This window comes from Pongo abelii, chromosome 17, assembly GCF_028885655.2.
Source record: "Pongo abelii isolate AG06213 chromosome 17, NHGRI_mPonAbe1-v2.0_pri, whole genome shotgun sequence".
Taxonomy (NCBI): Eukaryota; Metazoa; Chordata; class Mammalia; order Primates; family Hominidae; genus Pongo; species Pongo abelii.
Window position 1 is genome coordinate 69,181,121 of NC_072002.2, and position 18,114 is coordinate 69,199,234.

Consider the following 18,114-nt stretch of genomic DNA (forward strand, 5'->3'; position numbering starts at 1 on the left):
ATGAGGTCTGATGGTTTAAAAATGTGTGGCATCTCCCCCTTTGCTCCCTCTCTCTCCTGCTCTGCCATGGTAAAATGTGCTTACTTCCCCTTCGCCTTCTGCCATTATTGTAAGTTTCCTAATATCTGATGTAATATGACTAAAATAAGTCTACAGACTTCCCATCAATAAGGCATACTTAACCTTTGTTTTCCATGTAATGGAGGTGAATCCCTGAGTTCTGTTCCTTTATAACAAATGGCACGCATTGCAGGAGAGCTTACCAGATTCAAAATGCAATATGCATTTACAAGTAGAATAAAGCTAATTGGAATTAAACTCTTGGAAAGTAGGGAAGTTTTAAGGCTTTTATAAAGATTTCAAGTCAATTTGAAACTATAAAATACTGTGTCTACATAACATAGTTTTAATCAACTCACTAAGGTATAAACTAAAAATATATTAATGTTCTGAAAGTCCAGTATTAAACAACAAATTACCGAATCAATCCTGTGTACCATATCATACGCTTGCAATGATTTATCCCATGTAACTCTGTCTCCAGTTTGGTAAAGGAAATCAGATAGTTTAGCTGCTGATTCTGGAATTATCTCTTCAACACGATATCTACAGTTAAAAAAATAAAGAAAATTCAAAGCTTAAAAAGTTTGGTCTAAGCTGAAAATATAATACTATCAAAGCATAAAGGTAGGCTAATTTAGCAAACAGCAGTGAAGAAAACTTGAAGGTACTATCAGCAATTCAATACATTAATATTCAATTGGAAGTAGCAAGGTTTATTTAAATATGCATTGCAATAAATACATTATTTCAAAATTCATTTTTCTATAAATAGGCTATTAGTAATTAAGGTTTGGGGAGTCAAAAGTTATAATGGGATTTTTGACTGCACGGTGGGTTGGCACCCCTAACTCCCACATTGTTCAAGGGTCAACTGTAATGTTTTATTGAAACACAGCCACACTCATTCATTTATGTGTTAGCTCTGGGTGCTCTTGTGCTATAATGACAGAATTGAGTAGTTGCAAGAGACCATATGGGTTGCAAAGCCTAAAGTATTTACTGTCTGTCCCTCTACTGAAAAACTTTGCCAACCCCTGGCTTAGGGTGTCCATTCAGTGGCTAATCTTGCATTTTCCAGTCACTTTGTAAAGGTAAGAAAAGTACAAATTACAGTTGTATTATATGGCTGTAAGGCAGAAATTATTTTTTGTTGGTGAACAATTAGAAGGCCAATAGCTGCATAAAACTAATAGCAACAAAGAAACAAAGACGACCAGCCAGAAGTTTAACAGACAGAAGCAGGGAAACATACAGCTTATGTGACCTACCAAGAGCACACTCATCTCTGGGGTCTGGAAGGCTGTGTTTATGCACCAGCTCTGCCTACTCAGTACCAATCAGAGCAAGATGTAGTGCAGACTTGTAAGTATTCCCTAAGCCACATTCAGATTGATTAGCAAAGAGCTGATGCCTTACTGACTCAGGGACATAAGTATAGTACAACCTGTAATGCATCACTAACTGGAAAATAATCTATTCTATCCACTTTAAAATAAAATATACTCATAGCTGGGTCTGGAAGACTGTGTATGCTGAAGGCTGTACCCTCTGAGGAGTGACTGGTGACAAAATTTCCAAGCTACCAGTCCCTGCTAAATCCAGAGCAAAACCACAAAACTCCCTGAATTACGAAAGCAGTCTTCAATCCACATACATATTTGACAGTAGAGGGTAAAAATTACCACAAAATGGCTTATGTTGACCAAGGAGTGATCCATAGGAGGCCAGGCTAAAAGATAACCGCAAGTAAAAAGTCAGAGCAGAGATATCAGAGGCTACAGACTGGGGGAAAATAGACTTCACAGAATTAATCCAGCCAAATCACCAAACAGATGAACAAATGACCAAACAAATAACCACAAACCCAGGATGGGTGGATGGAGTCAGTATCCAGAATTGCTACAGTATTTTACCTAAAACGTTGTTTTCAACAAAAAACTGAATCATGCAAAGAAACATGAAAAGTGTGACTTATACAGGAAAAACAGCAAGCAGGAGAAACTACATTTTAGGGGGCCTTATCATATAAAGATGTTGGAATTATCATGTAAAAAATCTGGATGGGCGCAGTGGCTCACTCCTGTAATCACAGCACTTTGGGAGGCCGAGGCAGGCGGATCACGAGGTCAAGAGATCGAGACCAACTTGGCCAAGATGGTGAAACCCCGTCTCTACTAAAAACACAAGAATTAGCTGGGTGTGGTGGCATGTGCCTGTCATCCCAGCTACTTGAGAGGCTGAGGCAGGAGAATCGCTTGAACCCGGGAGGCGGAGGTTGCAGTGAGCCGAGATTGTGCCACTGCACTCCAGCCTGGTGACAGAGTGAGACTCCATCAAAAAAAAAAAAAAAAAAAAAAAAAAACTCAAAGCAATGATTGTAAATATGTTCAAAGAACTAATGAAAGCAGGAAAAAAAAAAGAAAGGTAGAAAAATAAACAGTGCCTCAGAGAAATGTGATATGCCATTAAACACGTCAACATACACATTTTGAGAGTACCAGAAGGAAAGAACAGACACTGCACTCCAGCCTGGATAAGACAGTGAGACCCGTCTCTAAAAACAAGAAAGGATAGAGAAAAAGAAAAATATGCAAAAAAAAAAATAGAAATAAAATAATGACTAAAATTTCTACAAATTTGTAGGAAAATACTACATTCAAGAAGTTCATTGAATTCTAAGTAGTACAGGTGGAAAGATATCCACCTCCAGATATATCATAGTCAAAATTCAGAACATGAAAATAAAAATAAAGTGTTGAAAGCAGTTAAAAAAAAGGCATTACATAGAAGGGAACCATAATAAGACTGACAGCTGGCATGCCATTAGAAACAATGGAGGCCAGAAGGAAGTAAATGACGTTTAAAGAGCTGAAGAAAAAAAGCTACCAAAAAAGAATTCTATATCCAGCTAAGTTATCTTTCAAAAATAAAGGTTAAACAAAGACATTCTGAGATAAAGAAAAACAGATAATTTATTGGTAGTAGTCCTGCCTTACAGAAAATACTAAAGGGAAGTTCTTCAGGTGAAAGGAAGAGACACAAAATAGTAATTCAAATCCTACAAATAAAGAGTTACAGTAACAATAGTATGTAGCTAATGTTACAAGACAGTATAATTACATATTTCTTCCCCTTTCTTCTATTAACTGATTAAAGACAATTTCCTAAAACAATATAACATTTTATTGGGCTTATAACATGTATACATATAATTGACAATAAACACAACAGAGGGGGATGGAAATAAAGCTATATGTGAATAAAATAAAACAGCAGATAGTAACTCAAATCCACAGAAACGAAGAGAACCAGAAATCGTAAATAAGAAAGAATATATTTCTAAAGCTATATTTCTATATAGATGTATTCTTATGGATATGTGTATTTAGATGGGTAAGATAGAAATATCTTGAAGTATGTTTGTATTCGCCTATTAACTTCTTTAAAAGATACTATATAAAGCAATAATTATAACAATATGGTATTTGATTTGTAACATATATAGACATAATATGTGCAACAAAAAACAGCACAAAATGTTGGGGAAGGGACTGGAACCATATAGAAGTAAAGCTTTTATATCTTACTGGAATTAAGTTTGTATACATCTGCAGTAGATTCTGATGAATTAAAATATATTGTAGCCCCTATAGTTATTACTAAGAAAATAACCAAAAAACGTAGTTCAAAAAATTATTAAAGGAATTAAAGATGATAGACTTGACAAAACCTACTTAATACAAAAGAAGATAGTAAAAGAACAGAGGAACAAAATAGTCATGAGACATACAGAAAACAAAATAAATTTTTAAAATACAGGAAAAATGACAGACATAAATACAACCATATAACAATAACATTAGGTGTGACTGAATATGGCAGACATAAATACAACCATATAACAGTAACATTAGGTGTGACTGGATTAAACAAGCCAATCAGAAGGTAGAGATTGTCGACAGTATTTCTTTTAACCCCAAACAAGTTCCAACTATATGCTTGCTGTCTATAAAAGATACGCTTTAAATTCAAAGATACATATAGGTGAATGTAAAAGGTTTGAAAAAGATACACCCTGTAAATGGAACCACAGTGAGCTGAGGTGGCTTTACTGGTATCAAATAAAGTAGACTTTAAGATAAAAACTATTCGCAGAGATAAAGAGGGATATATTACAATAATAAAAGGGTTAACCTGTTAGGAAGATGTAATAATTATAAACGTATATTCATCTAATGATAGAGCCCCAAATACATAAAGGGAAAATGGACATATCTCGAGGGAGAAATAGATAATTTCACAATAATAATTAGATACCTCAATGGGTCATTTTCTTTTCTTTTTGAGACAGTCACGCTCTATTTCCCAGGCTGGAGTGCAATGGCGCGATCTCGGCTCACTGCAAGCTCCGCCTCCAGGGTTCACGCCATTCTCCTGCCTCAGCCTCCCAAGTAGCTGGGACTACAGGCGCCCGCCACTGCGCCCGGCTAATTTTTTGTATTTTTAGTAGAGACGGGGTTTCATCGTGTTAGCCAGGATGGTCTCGATCTCCTGACCTCATGATCCGCCCACCTCGGCCTCCCAAAGTGCTGGGATTACAGGCGTGAGCCACCGCGTCCGGCCCACGTCATTTTCAATAATGAATGAAACAATCAGAAGAAAATCAGCAAGAATGTTGAAGACTTGAACAACACTAGATCTAAGAGACACCTACGGAACACTCCTAAAAATGGCAGAATACACATTCTTCTTAAGTGCATCTGGTACATTCTACAAGAGAGACCATCGTTCAGGCAATAAAACAAGTCTCAAATTCAAGGATTGAAATTTTACAAAGTATTTTTGTCATCACAATGGAATTAAATTTTAACAACAGAAATTTGGGAAATTCCCAAATATGCAGAAATTAAAACATTCTTAAATAATCAGTAAGTCAAGAAAAATTAAGTCAAAGAAAAATTAGAGAATAATTTGAGATAAATAAAAATGAAAACCCAACATACCAAAACTCATGGGATGCTGCAAAAGCAGTGCTTAGAGGAAAATTTATAGTTGTAAATGTCTATGTTTTTTAAAAAAAGAAGTTCTGAAATCAATAACCTAGCCTTTAATTTTAGGAAACTAGAAAATGAAGAGCAAACTAAACCCAAAGCTAGCAGAAGGCAGGAAATAATAAGGATTACAGTAGAAAGTAATGAAATTGTGAATAGAAAAATACAAAAATTAATAAAACCACAAGTTGTATCTTTGAAAAGATCAACAGAATTGATAAATGTTTAGCTAGATGTACTAAGCAAAAAAAGAGAATAGACTCAACTAAAATCAAGACTGACCCTATACAAATAAAAAGGGTTGTAAGAGAAGAATGATGTGTCAACAAATTAGATAGCTTAGATGAAATGGACAATGTCCTAGAAAAGCACAAATTACTGAAACTGATTTAAGAAGCAATGGCACATCTTAATTATCTATAACAAGACAGAGATTGAATTAGTAATCCAAATAATCCCCACAAAAAGAGCCCATGCTCAGATGGCTTCACCGGTGAATGTGACCAAACATTTAAAGAAAAAATTTTACATAAATCCTTCACAAACTATTCCAGAAAATAAAAGAGGAGGAAACATTTCCCAAACAAATTTTAGCTTGATATCAAAACCAGATAAAGATATCATAAGAAAATAAAACTACACCCCAGTATCTCTTATGAATATATATGCAAAAACCTTCAAGAAAGTACCAGCCTACCAAATCTAGCAATGTATAAAAAGGATTATAAACCATGACCAAGGGGGATTTATCCCAGAATGCAAGGTTTGTTTAGCATATGAATTATCAATTACTCCAATACACAATTTTAATAGACTAAACAACAAAACCACATCATTTCAATAGATGTGGAAAAAGCATATGACAAAATCCAACACCCATTCAGGATAAAGCATTCATAAAATGAGGGGTATAGGGAAATGCCCTCAACTTGATAAAGGGCACCTATGAAAAATCCACTGCTAACATCATACTTAATGGTGGAAAAACTAAATACTTTTCTATTAAGATCAGGAATAAGACAAGGATGTCCACTCTTGTCACTGCTATTAAACATTGTACTGGAGGTACTAGCCCAGGCAGTTAGGTTAGAAAAAGAAATAAAAGTTATCCAGATTGAAAAGGAAGAAGTAAAACTCTTCATGACATGATATTATATATAGAAAAAACAACAGAATCCACTAAAATAATACAACTAATAAGTCCAGTAAAGCTTCAGGATACAAGATCAATATATAAAAATCAATTTTATTTCTATATACTAGGATTAAAATTTTTTTAAAAGTAATTCAGAAAACAATTCCATTTACAATAACATCAAAAAGAATAAAGCCTTGAAATAAATTTAACAAAAGTCATTGAATAGTGTTAGAGTAAAATTAAAAAAAAAGAACACATTTAAGACATATACTGAAACTTATAAAACATTTTGAAAGAAGTTTGAGAAGCTCAAAATAAACAGAGAGACATCCTATGTTCATGTATTGGAAGACTTAATATTTTTAAAATGGCAATAACTCTCCAAATTGAACTACAGTATCAAAGCATCTTTGTCAAAATCCCAGCTGACTTTTTTTTTGAGATGGGGTCTTGCTCTGTTGTTGAGGCTGGAGTGTCTAAAATTCATATGGAAATGCAAAGGAACCAGTATAGCCAAGATAGTCTTGAAAAACAGAAAAGTTGTAAGACTCACACTTCTTAATTTCAAAACTTACTAAAAGGCTATAGTAGTGAAGGTTGTGTGGTATTGGCATAAGGACAGACATAGAGATCAATTGAATATAATTGAGCATCCAAAGGAAACTCCTAACGTATATGGTCAATTGATTTTTGACAAAGGAGCCCAGACAACAATGTAACGGGGAAAGAAGAATCTCCAACAAATAGTGCTGGGACAACTGGATATTTACATGCAAGGATTGAATTGGACTCCTGCCTCACACCATACAGAAAATTAACTCAAAGTGATCACAACAGACCTACATGTAAGAAATAAAACCATAAATTCTTAGGGATAAATCTTTGTGACCTTGGGTCAGCCAATTAGTTCTTGGATTCAACACCAGCAGCACAAGTAACACAACAGAAGACTGATAAATTGAACTTCAACAAAATTTTTAAAAATTGTGCTTCAAAGGATACCATCAAGAGAGTAAGAAGACAAGCTACAGAATGGGAGAAAATAGTTGCAAATCATATATGTGATACTAAACTAGTATACACAGTGTATAAATAACTCTTCCAACTCAACGATAAAAAGAAACTCAATTTTTTAAAAAAGTTTGGATAAATATTTATCTAAAGAAGATATATGAATGGTCAATATGCACATAAGAAGAAGCTTATGGTCACAAGTCATTAAGGACATGTAAATCAAATCCACAATGAGATACCACTACATACCCAACTAGGATAGCTATAATCAAGAAGACAGATATTAAAAATGTTGCTGAAGAGGTGGAGAAATTGGAACCTACATACACTGCTGTTAGGAATATAAAACGGTGCGGCCAGTCTCTAAAATGGTCTAGTAGTTCTTCAAAATATTAAACATAGAATTGCCATATGATCCAGCAATTCTAGTCCTAGATCTATGGCCAAGAGAAATAAAAGTGTATGTCCACGCAAAAATTTGTACACATATTTCATAACAGCATTATTTATAGTACCTAAAAGATGGAAACTAAATGTACATTAACTGACGAATGGATAAACAAAATGTGGCATATCCGTACCATAGAACATTATTCTTCAATAAAAAGAAATGAGGTACTGACACAAGCTACAACATGGGTAAACCTCAAAAACATGATAAAAGAATTTGTGAAAGAAGCAAGTCACAAAAGACCACATAGCATATGATCTCCTTTATGACATGTTCAGAATAGGCAAATATAAAAGGCAGAAACTGTCACCTAGTCACCTGGGGCTGGGATGAATCGGATAATGGGAAGTAAATGCTAGTAGGCACAAGTTTCTTTTTGGGTGAGAAGAATGTTCTAAATGAAATTATGGTGATCCTGGTACAACTCTGTATATATACTAACAATCACTGAATTGTACACTTAAAGTAGGTGAAATTTAGGGTACATAAATTATCTCAATAAAATTGTTAAAAATGAATTAGTTCAAGTTCTTTTTTTCTGAATTAGAGAATGACATTAAATTTATTTCTCATCTAATAAAAACAATTACAACAAAAATTCTTAATGTCTCTTGAGTAGGTAGAGAACCTATATTTTATCTAAGTAACTTGCTCTAAACTGCAAACCAAAATAAGATGGTTCAATAAAGTATTTTATAAACTAGTCTTTAGCAATTATTTTATCATATCTTTTATTCTCAATTTGTATTTATTCATTATAAATATATTTCCTAATTTCCTGCTCTGCCCACACCCAGCATTAACTATAAACCAGCTGATGTTAATGCTTGTGGAGTTATTGATGGATACTGATGTTACCGAGTTTTTATTTGTGAAACAGAGAATTGTGTGAAATGACCTAATATAAACCCCAAATTCTATTTTAAAAATAGTACTACAATATTCATCACTGAATAACATAACTTTTCATTCCTTAAGTTTTTCATAAAATGGAGTGGCAGCAGAGTTTGAACAACACTTTCCAAATTATTATATTAATAATATCTGAATTATTTTTGTAGTTAAAAAAAATGTTAAGTTTAGGAAGATACTGAACCAGGTCTAGGAAGATATTAAACTGGGGTGTTTTTCATTGTTCCTCCAAATATGTCTACACATTATGTGGAACCAGGATGAATCCTGAGCTGTTAGAATTCTTTATTTTGGTCACAGCAACTTTATTAATTACACTTGTTACTTTAAAAAATGTTTAACCTGTGATATGGGTTGGTTCTGTATCCCCACCCAAATCTCATCTTGAATTGTAGCTCTCATAATTCCCAGGTGTTGTAGGAGAGACCTGGTGGAAGATAATTGAATCATGGAGGCGGTTTCCCCTATATTGTTCTCGTGGTAGTGAATAAGTCTCATGAGATCTGATTTCACTTGTCTCTCAATTCTCTCTTGTCTGCTGCCATGTAAGACATGACTTTCACCTTCTGCTGTGATTGTGAGACCTCCCCAGCTACATGGAACTGTGAGTCCATTAAACCTCTTTCTTTTGTAAACTGCCCAGTCTCAGGTAGGTCTTTATCAGCAGCGTGAAAATGAACTAATACAACCTGTTTAAACCTGAATGCTTTAATTTATAAAACTTACAAACTGTCTCACATGTCTGCCTCAGAAGGTAGAATAGAGGATTAAATGTAGTGGTGGTAACAATGGTGGTAATAAGTAGTAATGATGGAGGAGAAAGTAGTATCCTAAACAAGCATGAAATGCATAAAGGCAGAAAAGGTACATTCTGCCAGAATCCATCTCTGGATAATCTGCCTTCATTATTCCACAGATACATCTTAAACAGTTTTGATGAGGTCAGAGACAATAATGATTAAGAAAGTATAGCCTTTGAGGTAAAGTCTTAGTGTCTAAGTTTTTGTCTCACTAACACTAGTTAGGTGACTTGGAGATAGTAACTTACACAGGCCCTTATTCATTTCTAAAATGGGGATAATAACAGCGCTTATATTGTGGGAAATATGAGAAATACATTTAGAAAATGAAAAAAAGTATTTAGCATGGTGCCTGACATATAGTAGGACATTACTGTTCACTGCTTCTAACACTGAGAGAAATGTGTAGACCCATGTGCTGGTAGGTCTGTATTTCATCCCTTAAGAGCAGAAAGGAACGAAATTCCAACCAAAGAACTGCTTCTCTTTCAGGCAAATGCTTAAAGCTAACCATAAAAGGCCCTTTTTGAGTAGCAAATTATTAAGAAAAGGCATAAGTGTTGAAAAAATATCTTGAGTTTATTTTTTGTACTGCAGTTATAAGATATATAACTTTCCATTTGGTAGCCAATATAATATAACTGAAGTCCATAAATTCATTTAATATTTATTGAGTGTCTTGGTGAGAGACACTGTTCTAGTGCTAGGGATACTGCAGTGAATGCAAGTGATTTATTTCTAGTCTGGTGCCTATTAAAGTTAGTATCCTCATCAAGTTTATATTCTAATATGAGAGACATATAATACATAAGAAAACAAAGAAGATAAATTTCATATAGTGAAAAGTGCTATGAAGAAGATAATAGCAGAACAGTGTAGTAAATAGAGGTTGAGTGTGTGTATTAGGGAACTTTGGCCATGTGGCTAGGAAGGCTTTTCTGAAGAGGAGATAACGAAACTGAGATCTTGAACATAAAAATGACATTAGCCTTGGAAACATTTGGGGGAATAGCTTGCCAGGCAAGAGGGGAGCAACTAAGAAGACTCTGAGATGGGTTTAAGTTCAGTGCATTCAAACAACAGAACTTAACAGAAGTCCATTGTGGCTGTGACACAGGGACAATGAAGAGAAGTGGTCAGAAATGAGGTCAGAGAGGTAAGCGGGGCCCAGATAGTTACCTGCACATCATGATAAAATGTTTGGACTTATTTCAATAGGTTTTGGGGAAGCAGGTGGTTTTTGGCTACATGGATAAATTCTGTGGTGGTAATTTCTTGAGATTTTGGTGCACCCATCACCTGAGCAGTGTACACTGTACCCAATGTGTAGTCTTTTATCCATCATCCTCCTCCCACCCTTTCCCTGGAGTCCACAAAGTCCATTATATCATTCTTATGCCTTTGTGTTCTCATAGCTTAGCTTTCGTTTATAAGTGAGAAAATATGATGTTTGGTTTTCCATTCCTGAGTTACTTCACTTAGAATAATGGTCTCCAACTCCATTCAGGTTGCTGTGAATGCTATTATTTTGTTGCTCTTTGTAACTGAGTAGTGTTCCATGGTTTATATATACCACATTTTCTTTATCCACTCATTGGTTCCATACAATTGCAATTGCAAATTGTGCTGCTATAAGCATGTGTGTGCATGTGTCTTTTTCATATAATGTCTTCTTTTCCTCTGGATACATACCCAAGTGGTGGGGTTGCTGGATCAAATGGCAGTTCTATTCTTAGTTCTTTAAGGAATCTCCATGCTGTTTTCCATAGTGGTTTTACTAATTTACCTTCCTACCAGCAGTGTAAAAGTGTTCCCTTTTCACCACATCCATGCCAAAATGTATATTTTTTGATTTTTAAATTATGGCCATTCTTGCAGGGGTAAGATGATATCTCATTGTGGTTTTAATTTTCACTCCCTTGATAATTAGTGATGTTGAGCATTTTTTCATGTTTGTTGGCCATTTGTGTATCTTCTTTTGAGAATTGTCTACGCATGTCCTTCCCCTACTTTTTGATGGGATTATTTGTTTTTTTCTTACTAATTTGTTTGAGTTCTTGTAGATTCTGGATATTAGTCCTTTGTTGGATGCATAGTTTGTGAATATTTTCTCCCATTCTGTGGGTTACCTGTTTCCTCTGCCAATTATTTCTTTTGCAATGCAGAAGGCTTTTAGTTTAATTAGGTCCCATCTATTTATTTTTGGTTTTGTTGCATTTGCTTTTGAGTTCTTGGGCATGAACTCTTTGCCTAAGCCAATGTCTAGAAGAGTTTTTCCAATGTTATTTTCTAGAGTTTTTACGGTTTCTAGAGTTTTAAGTCTTTGATCCACCTTGAGTACATTTTTGTAAAAGGTAAGAGATGAAGATCCAGTTTCATTCTTCTACATGTAGCTTGCCAATTATCCCAGCACCATTTATTGAACAGGGTGTCCTTTCCCCACTTTATGTTTTTGTTTGCTTTGTTGTGGATCAGTTGGTTGTGAGTATTTGGCTTTATTTCTGGGTTCTCTATTCTGTTCCACTGATCTACGTGCCTGTTTTTATACCAGTCCCATGGTGTTTGGTAACTATAGCCTTGTAGAATAGTTTGAAGTTGGGTAATGTGGTGCCTCCAGATTTATTCTTTTTGCTTAGTTTTGCTTTGGCTATGTGGACTCTTTTTTGGTTCCATACGAATTTTAGGATTGTTTTTTCTAGTTCTGTGAAGAATGATGATGGGACTTTGATGGGAATTGCATTGGATCTGTAGATTGTTTTGGCAGTAGGGTCATTTTCACAATACTGATTCTACTCATCCATGAGCATGGGACATGTTTCCATTTGTTTGTGTCATCAATGATTTCTTTCAGCAGTGTTTTGCAGTTTTCCTTGTAGAGATCTCTCACCTCCTTGGTTGGATATATTCTTAAGTATTTCTTTTTTTGCAGTGGTTGAAAAAGGGGTTGAATTCTTTATTTCATTCTCAGCTTGGTCACTGTTGCTACATAGCAGTGCTACTGATTTGTGTACACTGACTTTATCCTGAAACTTTATTCACTTATCAGATCTAGGACCTTTTTGGATGAGTCATTAGGGTTTTATAGGTATACAATCATATCACTGATCAACAGTGACAGTCTGTCTTCTTCTTTACCCATTTGCATGATTGCTCTGGCTAGGACTTCCAGCACTATGTTGAATAGAAGTGGTGAAAATGGGCACCCTTTTCCTGTTCCAGTTTTTAGGAGGAATGCTTTCAACTTCTCCCTGTTCAGCATAATGTTGGCTGTGGGTTTGTTATAGATGGCTTTTACTACTTTGAGGTAAGTTCCTTCTATGCCTATTTTGTTGAGGGTTTTAATCAAAAAGAGATGCTGGATTTTGTCCATTGCTTTTTCTGCATCTATTGAGATGATCAAAATTTTTGTTTTTAATTTTGCTTATGTGATCTATCACATTTATTGACTTGGGTATGTTAAACCATCCCCACATCCTGGGTATGAAATGCATTTGATCACGGTATATATTATCTTTTTGATATACTGTTGGATTTGGTTAGCTAGTATTTTGTTGAGGATTTTTGCATTTGTGTTAATCAGGGATATTTGTCCGTGTTTTTTTTTTTTTTTTAAATGTCCTTTCCTGGTTTTGTTATTAGGGTGATACTGGCCTCACAGAATGGATGATTCCTTCTTTCTCTATCTTTTGGAATAGTTTCAGTAAGATCATACCAATTGTCTTTGAATGTCTGATAAAATTCAGCTGTGAATCCATCTAATTCTGGACTTTTTTGTTGGCTATTTAAAAAATTATTGTTTCAATCTTGCTACTTGTTATTGTTTTTTTTTTTTTAGATTTTCTATTTCTTCCTGATTTAATCTAGGAGGGTTGTATTTTTTCCCAGAATTTATCGATCTCCTCTAGATTTCCTAGCTTGTGCATGTAAAGGTGTTCATAGTAGCCCTGAATGATCTTTTTGTATTTCTGTGGTATCGGCTGTAATATCTCCCATTTCATTGCTAATTGAGTTTATTTGGATCTTCTCTCTTCTTTTCTTGGTTAATCTTACTAATGGTCTGCCAATTTTTTCTTTTCAAAGAACTAGCCTGTGGTCCCAGCTACTTGAGAATCTTGCCAACAACGTGAGTGAGTTTGGAGCATAGCCTCCTTCAGTTGAGTCTTCAGATGAGACCTAAGCCCTGTTGACACCTTGATTACAGCCTTGTGGATTCCTTGAGGCAGAGGCACCTAGCAAAGCTGTTCCTGGATTCCTAATCCAGAGAAGCCATAAGATAATAAATGTTTAAGTAGCTAAGTTATGGGATAATTTGTTGTGCACCAATAAATACCTAGTATACAGTACATATAAATTTCACTCAAACTGTGAGTGCAAAAAGTACCAATTGTTTAGTGTTGCATGTAAGAGTAAAATATCTCTGATGAAAATTTCCAATAAAGCTTTAGAACAGCTGAACAGAACCTATTCTTTGGCTCTAGGCATTTGTATAGCACCCTCTATATAAATACTCAAGAATTACTTGTAGACTAAATGAATAACTTCCAAGCTTTTAAAAAATGCCAAGGTTGCTGTCTACACTGGTCTGATCTGTAAGATACCAAAAAGCCATATTATCCAAAAGTTAATTCCCCTAGTGTACCTAGCCTTGACCATACCCACTCCTCCCTGTTTATTTTTGAAAGTGCCTCTATTAGAATCATTATTTCGATAAGGTAGGGATTATTTTCCTGATCATTGTTAAAGCGAGTGGGAGAAAGCATATCAGCTTTGTCCAATGGTAAAAAGTTGGGCTGAAATATAATATAGGTAAATTTTAGTGAAATTTTAAAAAAGCAAGAAACATAAAATGAGGTAGTTGAAAGAAGGAGTGGACTCCAAAAGAAAAGGAATTGAATAAAATTTGATGATCTGATGGCCCTGATGTACTATCATGAGCAATAAATGAACTCTGAAAGATTAAGCTAAAAAAAGTCAATATACTTTCCCTTAGTGTACTTGTATTTGAAATAATTTGATCCTTAAAAGTATATTTAAAAGAAGCATACAGAAAAAAATGCATATTTAAAATGAGGAAGTAGGCTGGGCACAGTGGCTCACACCTGTAATCCCAGCACTTTGGGAAGCCAAGACAGGCAGATCGCTTGAGCTCAGGAGTTTGAGACTGGCCTGGGCAACCCCATCTGTATAAAAACATATAAAAATTAGTCGGGCGTGGTGGTGTGCACCTGTAGTCCCAGTTATTCATGAGGCCGAGGCAGAAGGACTGCTTGAGCCCAGGAGGCAGAGGTTGCAGTGAGCTGAGATTGTGCCATTGCACTCCAGCCTGGTGACAGAGCAAGACCCTGTCTCAAAAAAATAAAATAAAATGAAGAAATAAACTTTACTTGTTAGTGGTTCATTTAATGGACACATGAAGGGTTTAAAATTCCATAAAATGTTACTGTTAGCAAGAAAACACCAATCTGCTTTTATAGTAATTATTTCTTGAAGTGAAAATTTCCTATTTAGTGAATCAGTAATTAGAAGAGATTTTTTATCTGATTGTCATCAGATTTGAAAATAGAAGATTAGATGGTATATGATTGCTGTATTTTATTATTATCACATTTCAGCCTAGTGACTTAATAATTTCTATTTATTACTATAAAATAATTTATTATAGCTAATGAAGCAGCATTGAAATTCCAGATACATCAATGGCATTGAATTTAAAACAGTAATTGTAAATAGAAGATTGTACTCACAGATTTCCATGGAATTTTCTAGAAGCCTTACTGGAAACAGTTATCTTTTTCTCAAAGGGGAACAAAAATCCACAAATAATTAGCTGTCAAATGCAGGAAAAATGAAAATGAAAAACTAGCAAAAGTAAAAAAACTTTTTTTTCTGGTTTGTAAAAGAAAAAAAATATATATATTTTTCAGAGACAGGGTCTCACTATGTTGCCCAGTCTGTCGTGTAGTGGCTATTCACAGGCACGATCATAGTGCATGACAGCCTCAAACTCCTGTGCTCAAGCAGTCCTTCTGTCTCAGCCTCCTGAGTAGCTGGGACTATAGGTGCACACCACTGCACCTGGCACACAAAATATATTTTTTAAAAAAGTCTTTACAATGAATTGTTTCTTACTTAAAAACAAAGTCTTGAAACATAATTTAACTTATTTTCTTACTGAAGTTTTAACCACTTTCCAGCCTGATGTATCTCGATTATAACCTAAAACTTCTTGGGCAGTTTGTTGGGCAATTGCCTTGTAGTCCATCTATCTGCAAGTTTTAAAAACAAACAACTGGTAAGGATATAATCATATAAAAACTTAAAAAGTGCTATCTTACATTTTAGTATTATTTCTATAGTGCCTGTCACATAGAAATGAACATAATTACTTGATGAATGCATGTATGCATGAACCCCTCTCTCCTTACAGTCTTTCAAATGAGAAACTGTGGTACAGTAGAAAAATCTAGACTTTGGAATCAGAAACCTGGGTCGTATCTCGTCTCTACCACCTATTGTGTGAAGCATGTTACTGAATATTTCTGTTTTTCCATTTTTCTCAAGGTATAAAATTAGGATAATATCTGTCTTGTAGAATTAGTGTGAGGATTAGATGAGATGATATGCTTAAGGTTCTATCCAGTGCCCGGCATATGATAGTCATTCAATAAATAATTTTAATTTCTAACAGTTTAGTCATGCGTCCTTTGTCTTGTGAAGCATTATGAGCTGTTGGTTATGTGTTCTTGAGGATTAATCTTTTTAAAGTGAGTAGCAGTTGCACTACACGATCTGACCCCTGGCTTCCTCTTCAAATATACCTCCTACCAGTCTTCTTCTTGTCCACTTAGCTCCAATCATTTGATCTCCTGGCTGTTCCTCAAATACAATAAAGCAATTTCTGACTTCAGGTTCTTTGTACTTGCTGTTCCTTCTGCTTGTCACTTTCTTCTGCAATGTGTTCATATAACTGACTGTTTCATAGGTATCTTTGCTTAAATGTCACCTCCTCAGGTAGGATCAAGTTTAAATCAACTCAATTTAAACACATTGAACCCTACTTGAAGTTAGAAACTGCAATGGACTGAATGTTTATGTCTCCCTAAAATTCATATGTTGAAGTCCTAACTCCCAGGGTGATATTAGGAGATGATTAGGTCATAAGGGCAAAGCCCTTATGAATGGGATTAGTGCCCTCACAAAAGAGACCCCAGGGAGCTCACTGGCCCCTTCTGCCATGTGAGGACACTGCCAGAAGTTAGCAGTCTGCAACCAGAAGAGGGCCCTCACCAGAACCTAACCATGCTGGCACCCAGATCTCAGACTTCCAGGATCTAGAACTCTGAGAAATAAATTTATTGTTTACAGGTCACTCAGTCTTTGGTAATTTCTCATGGCAGCCCAAAAGGACTGAGACGGGCACTGTGGTAGGTGTAGCAACAACAGTTGAGTAAGATACTAGACATAACTATTTCTGCTGTGAATAAGTTCTGGAAGCTGCAGTCTCACTGGTCCTTTGGCTCATCATCCAGCTTTCAGTTAGGGGAAGCTGGCAGGTAAGGTGAAAACAGAACTGGATTCAAATCCTGACTTTGTCACTTAGTACCAGCTATATTATTTTGGATAAATTGCTTAACCTTTGAACTTCAACTTCCATATCTATAGAATGGGGATAATAATATCTATCTCACTGAATCATTATAAGGATTAATTGAGTTAATATATGTAAAAATGCTTGAAACAGTGTGGAGCCCTACACTAGGTTATCAAAATGGTTAGTTTCTCTTTAAAAAAATGGACACATGTAAATCCATCATTTAAAAAACTCTCCAAAGATCTGCCTCCTTAAGCACTTAAATAAACCTTCTTAAAGTTTAATTATGGGAACATTTGTTCCTTAGCTCTCACTTAAAACTCTTCAGGTTGGATCATAAATCTATTTTCTCTTATTTAATTCTCCAGCAAGGTACAACAGGTAGTTGATAGTCTCTAAATTTGAAAAGTTTTAGTAAACCATTATTATAACCTCCTCTTTCCTAGCAGAGTCCTGGTTTCTTTACCTTTCCTGACAGATCTAATGCAGAATTTTAGTAACTACTGGGGCTGCTCTCCAAATCCTTGTGGAAATCTCCATATCTCTTAACCTGTGAGGAAACAAGGCAGAAGTAGAATTATTTTGATCCATGAATTAGGTCAATATATTTGATAATTTCCTTTATATCTTCTCAATGTCCTTTATCTATACTTTGTCTTCATTAGGAAACATTTGCTACATATATGCCCCAAGATGAAAGAAAAAGATAGTACAAAAAACTTTAAAAGACACTGTTTATAAAAAGAATCTTTAAGAAACTATTTTAAAGAAACTCAGTTTAAAAAGACATTTAGGTGGAACGTGGATACAAAAATCTAACTTTTTAAGCTCACGTCATTAACAATCCTTGTTTAATCCCTGACCAGGGCTCGTCTTAGCATATAAAACACCGTTCTTGATTTCCTATTAGAAACCTACTTGATATTAATTGATCTAGAGACTTTGAAGATTATTGGAACATACCACTAGCAGGGTATGTCTTATTTTCAAATCACCAACTATTACTGCCACAATAGACCTGTGTTTAATTTAACCACTAAACTGAACGTTATAGCTTCCGGACTTTTTCATTTGCTAAGATGAAAGGGAAGGTA

At 35.0% G+C, this 18,114-nt stretch overlaps 1 protein-coding gene across 21 annotated transcripts in view; it reads right to left on the reverse strand.

Moving 5' to 3' along the window:
• The window catches only part of STARD6 (StAR related lipid transfer domain containing 6), a 32,778-nt gene that overhangs the window by 13,939 nt on the left and 725 nt on the right, over positions 1-18,114 (reverse strand). For 6 of the 21 annotated variants that reach the window (XR_008515949.2, XM_054537959.2, XM_054537963.2 and 3 more), the window contains 5 exons: positions 17,487-17,570; positions 15,602-15,695; positions 15,174-15,256; positions 14,655-14,771; positions 480-606 (listed from right to left, as the gene is read on the reverse strand). Coding sequence is in view for 20 of the 21 variants with exons in the window: in XM_054537959.2 (XP_054393934.1) it covers positions 480-606; positions 14,655-14,771; positions 15,174-15,256; positions 15,602-15,691 (417 nt within the window). In the remaining variant the exon portion in view is untranslated. Of the gene's footprint in view, positions 1-479; positions 607-14,528; positions 14,610-14,654; positions 14,772-15,173; positions 15,257-15,601; positions 15,696-16,247; positions 17,464-17,486; positions 17,571-18,114 lie in introns of those variants that run through there. The other 15 variants (XM_054537967.2, XM_054537965.2, XM_054537970.2 and 12 more) reach the window with 14 other exon arrangements.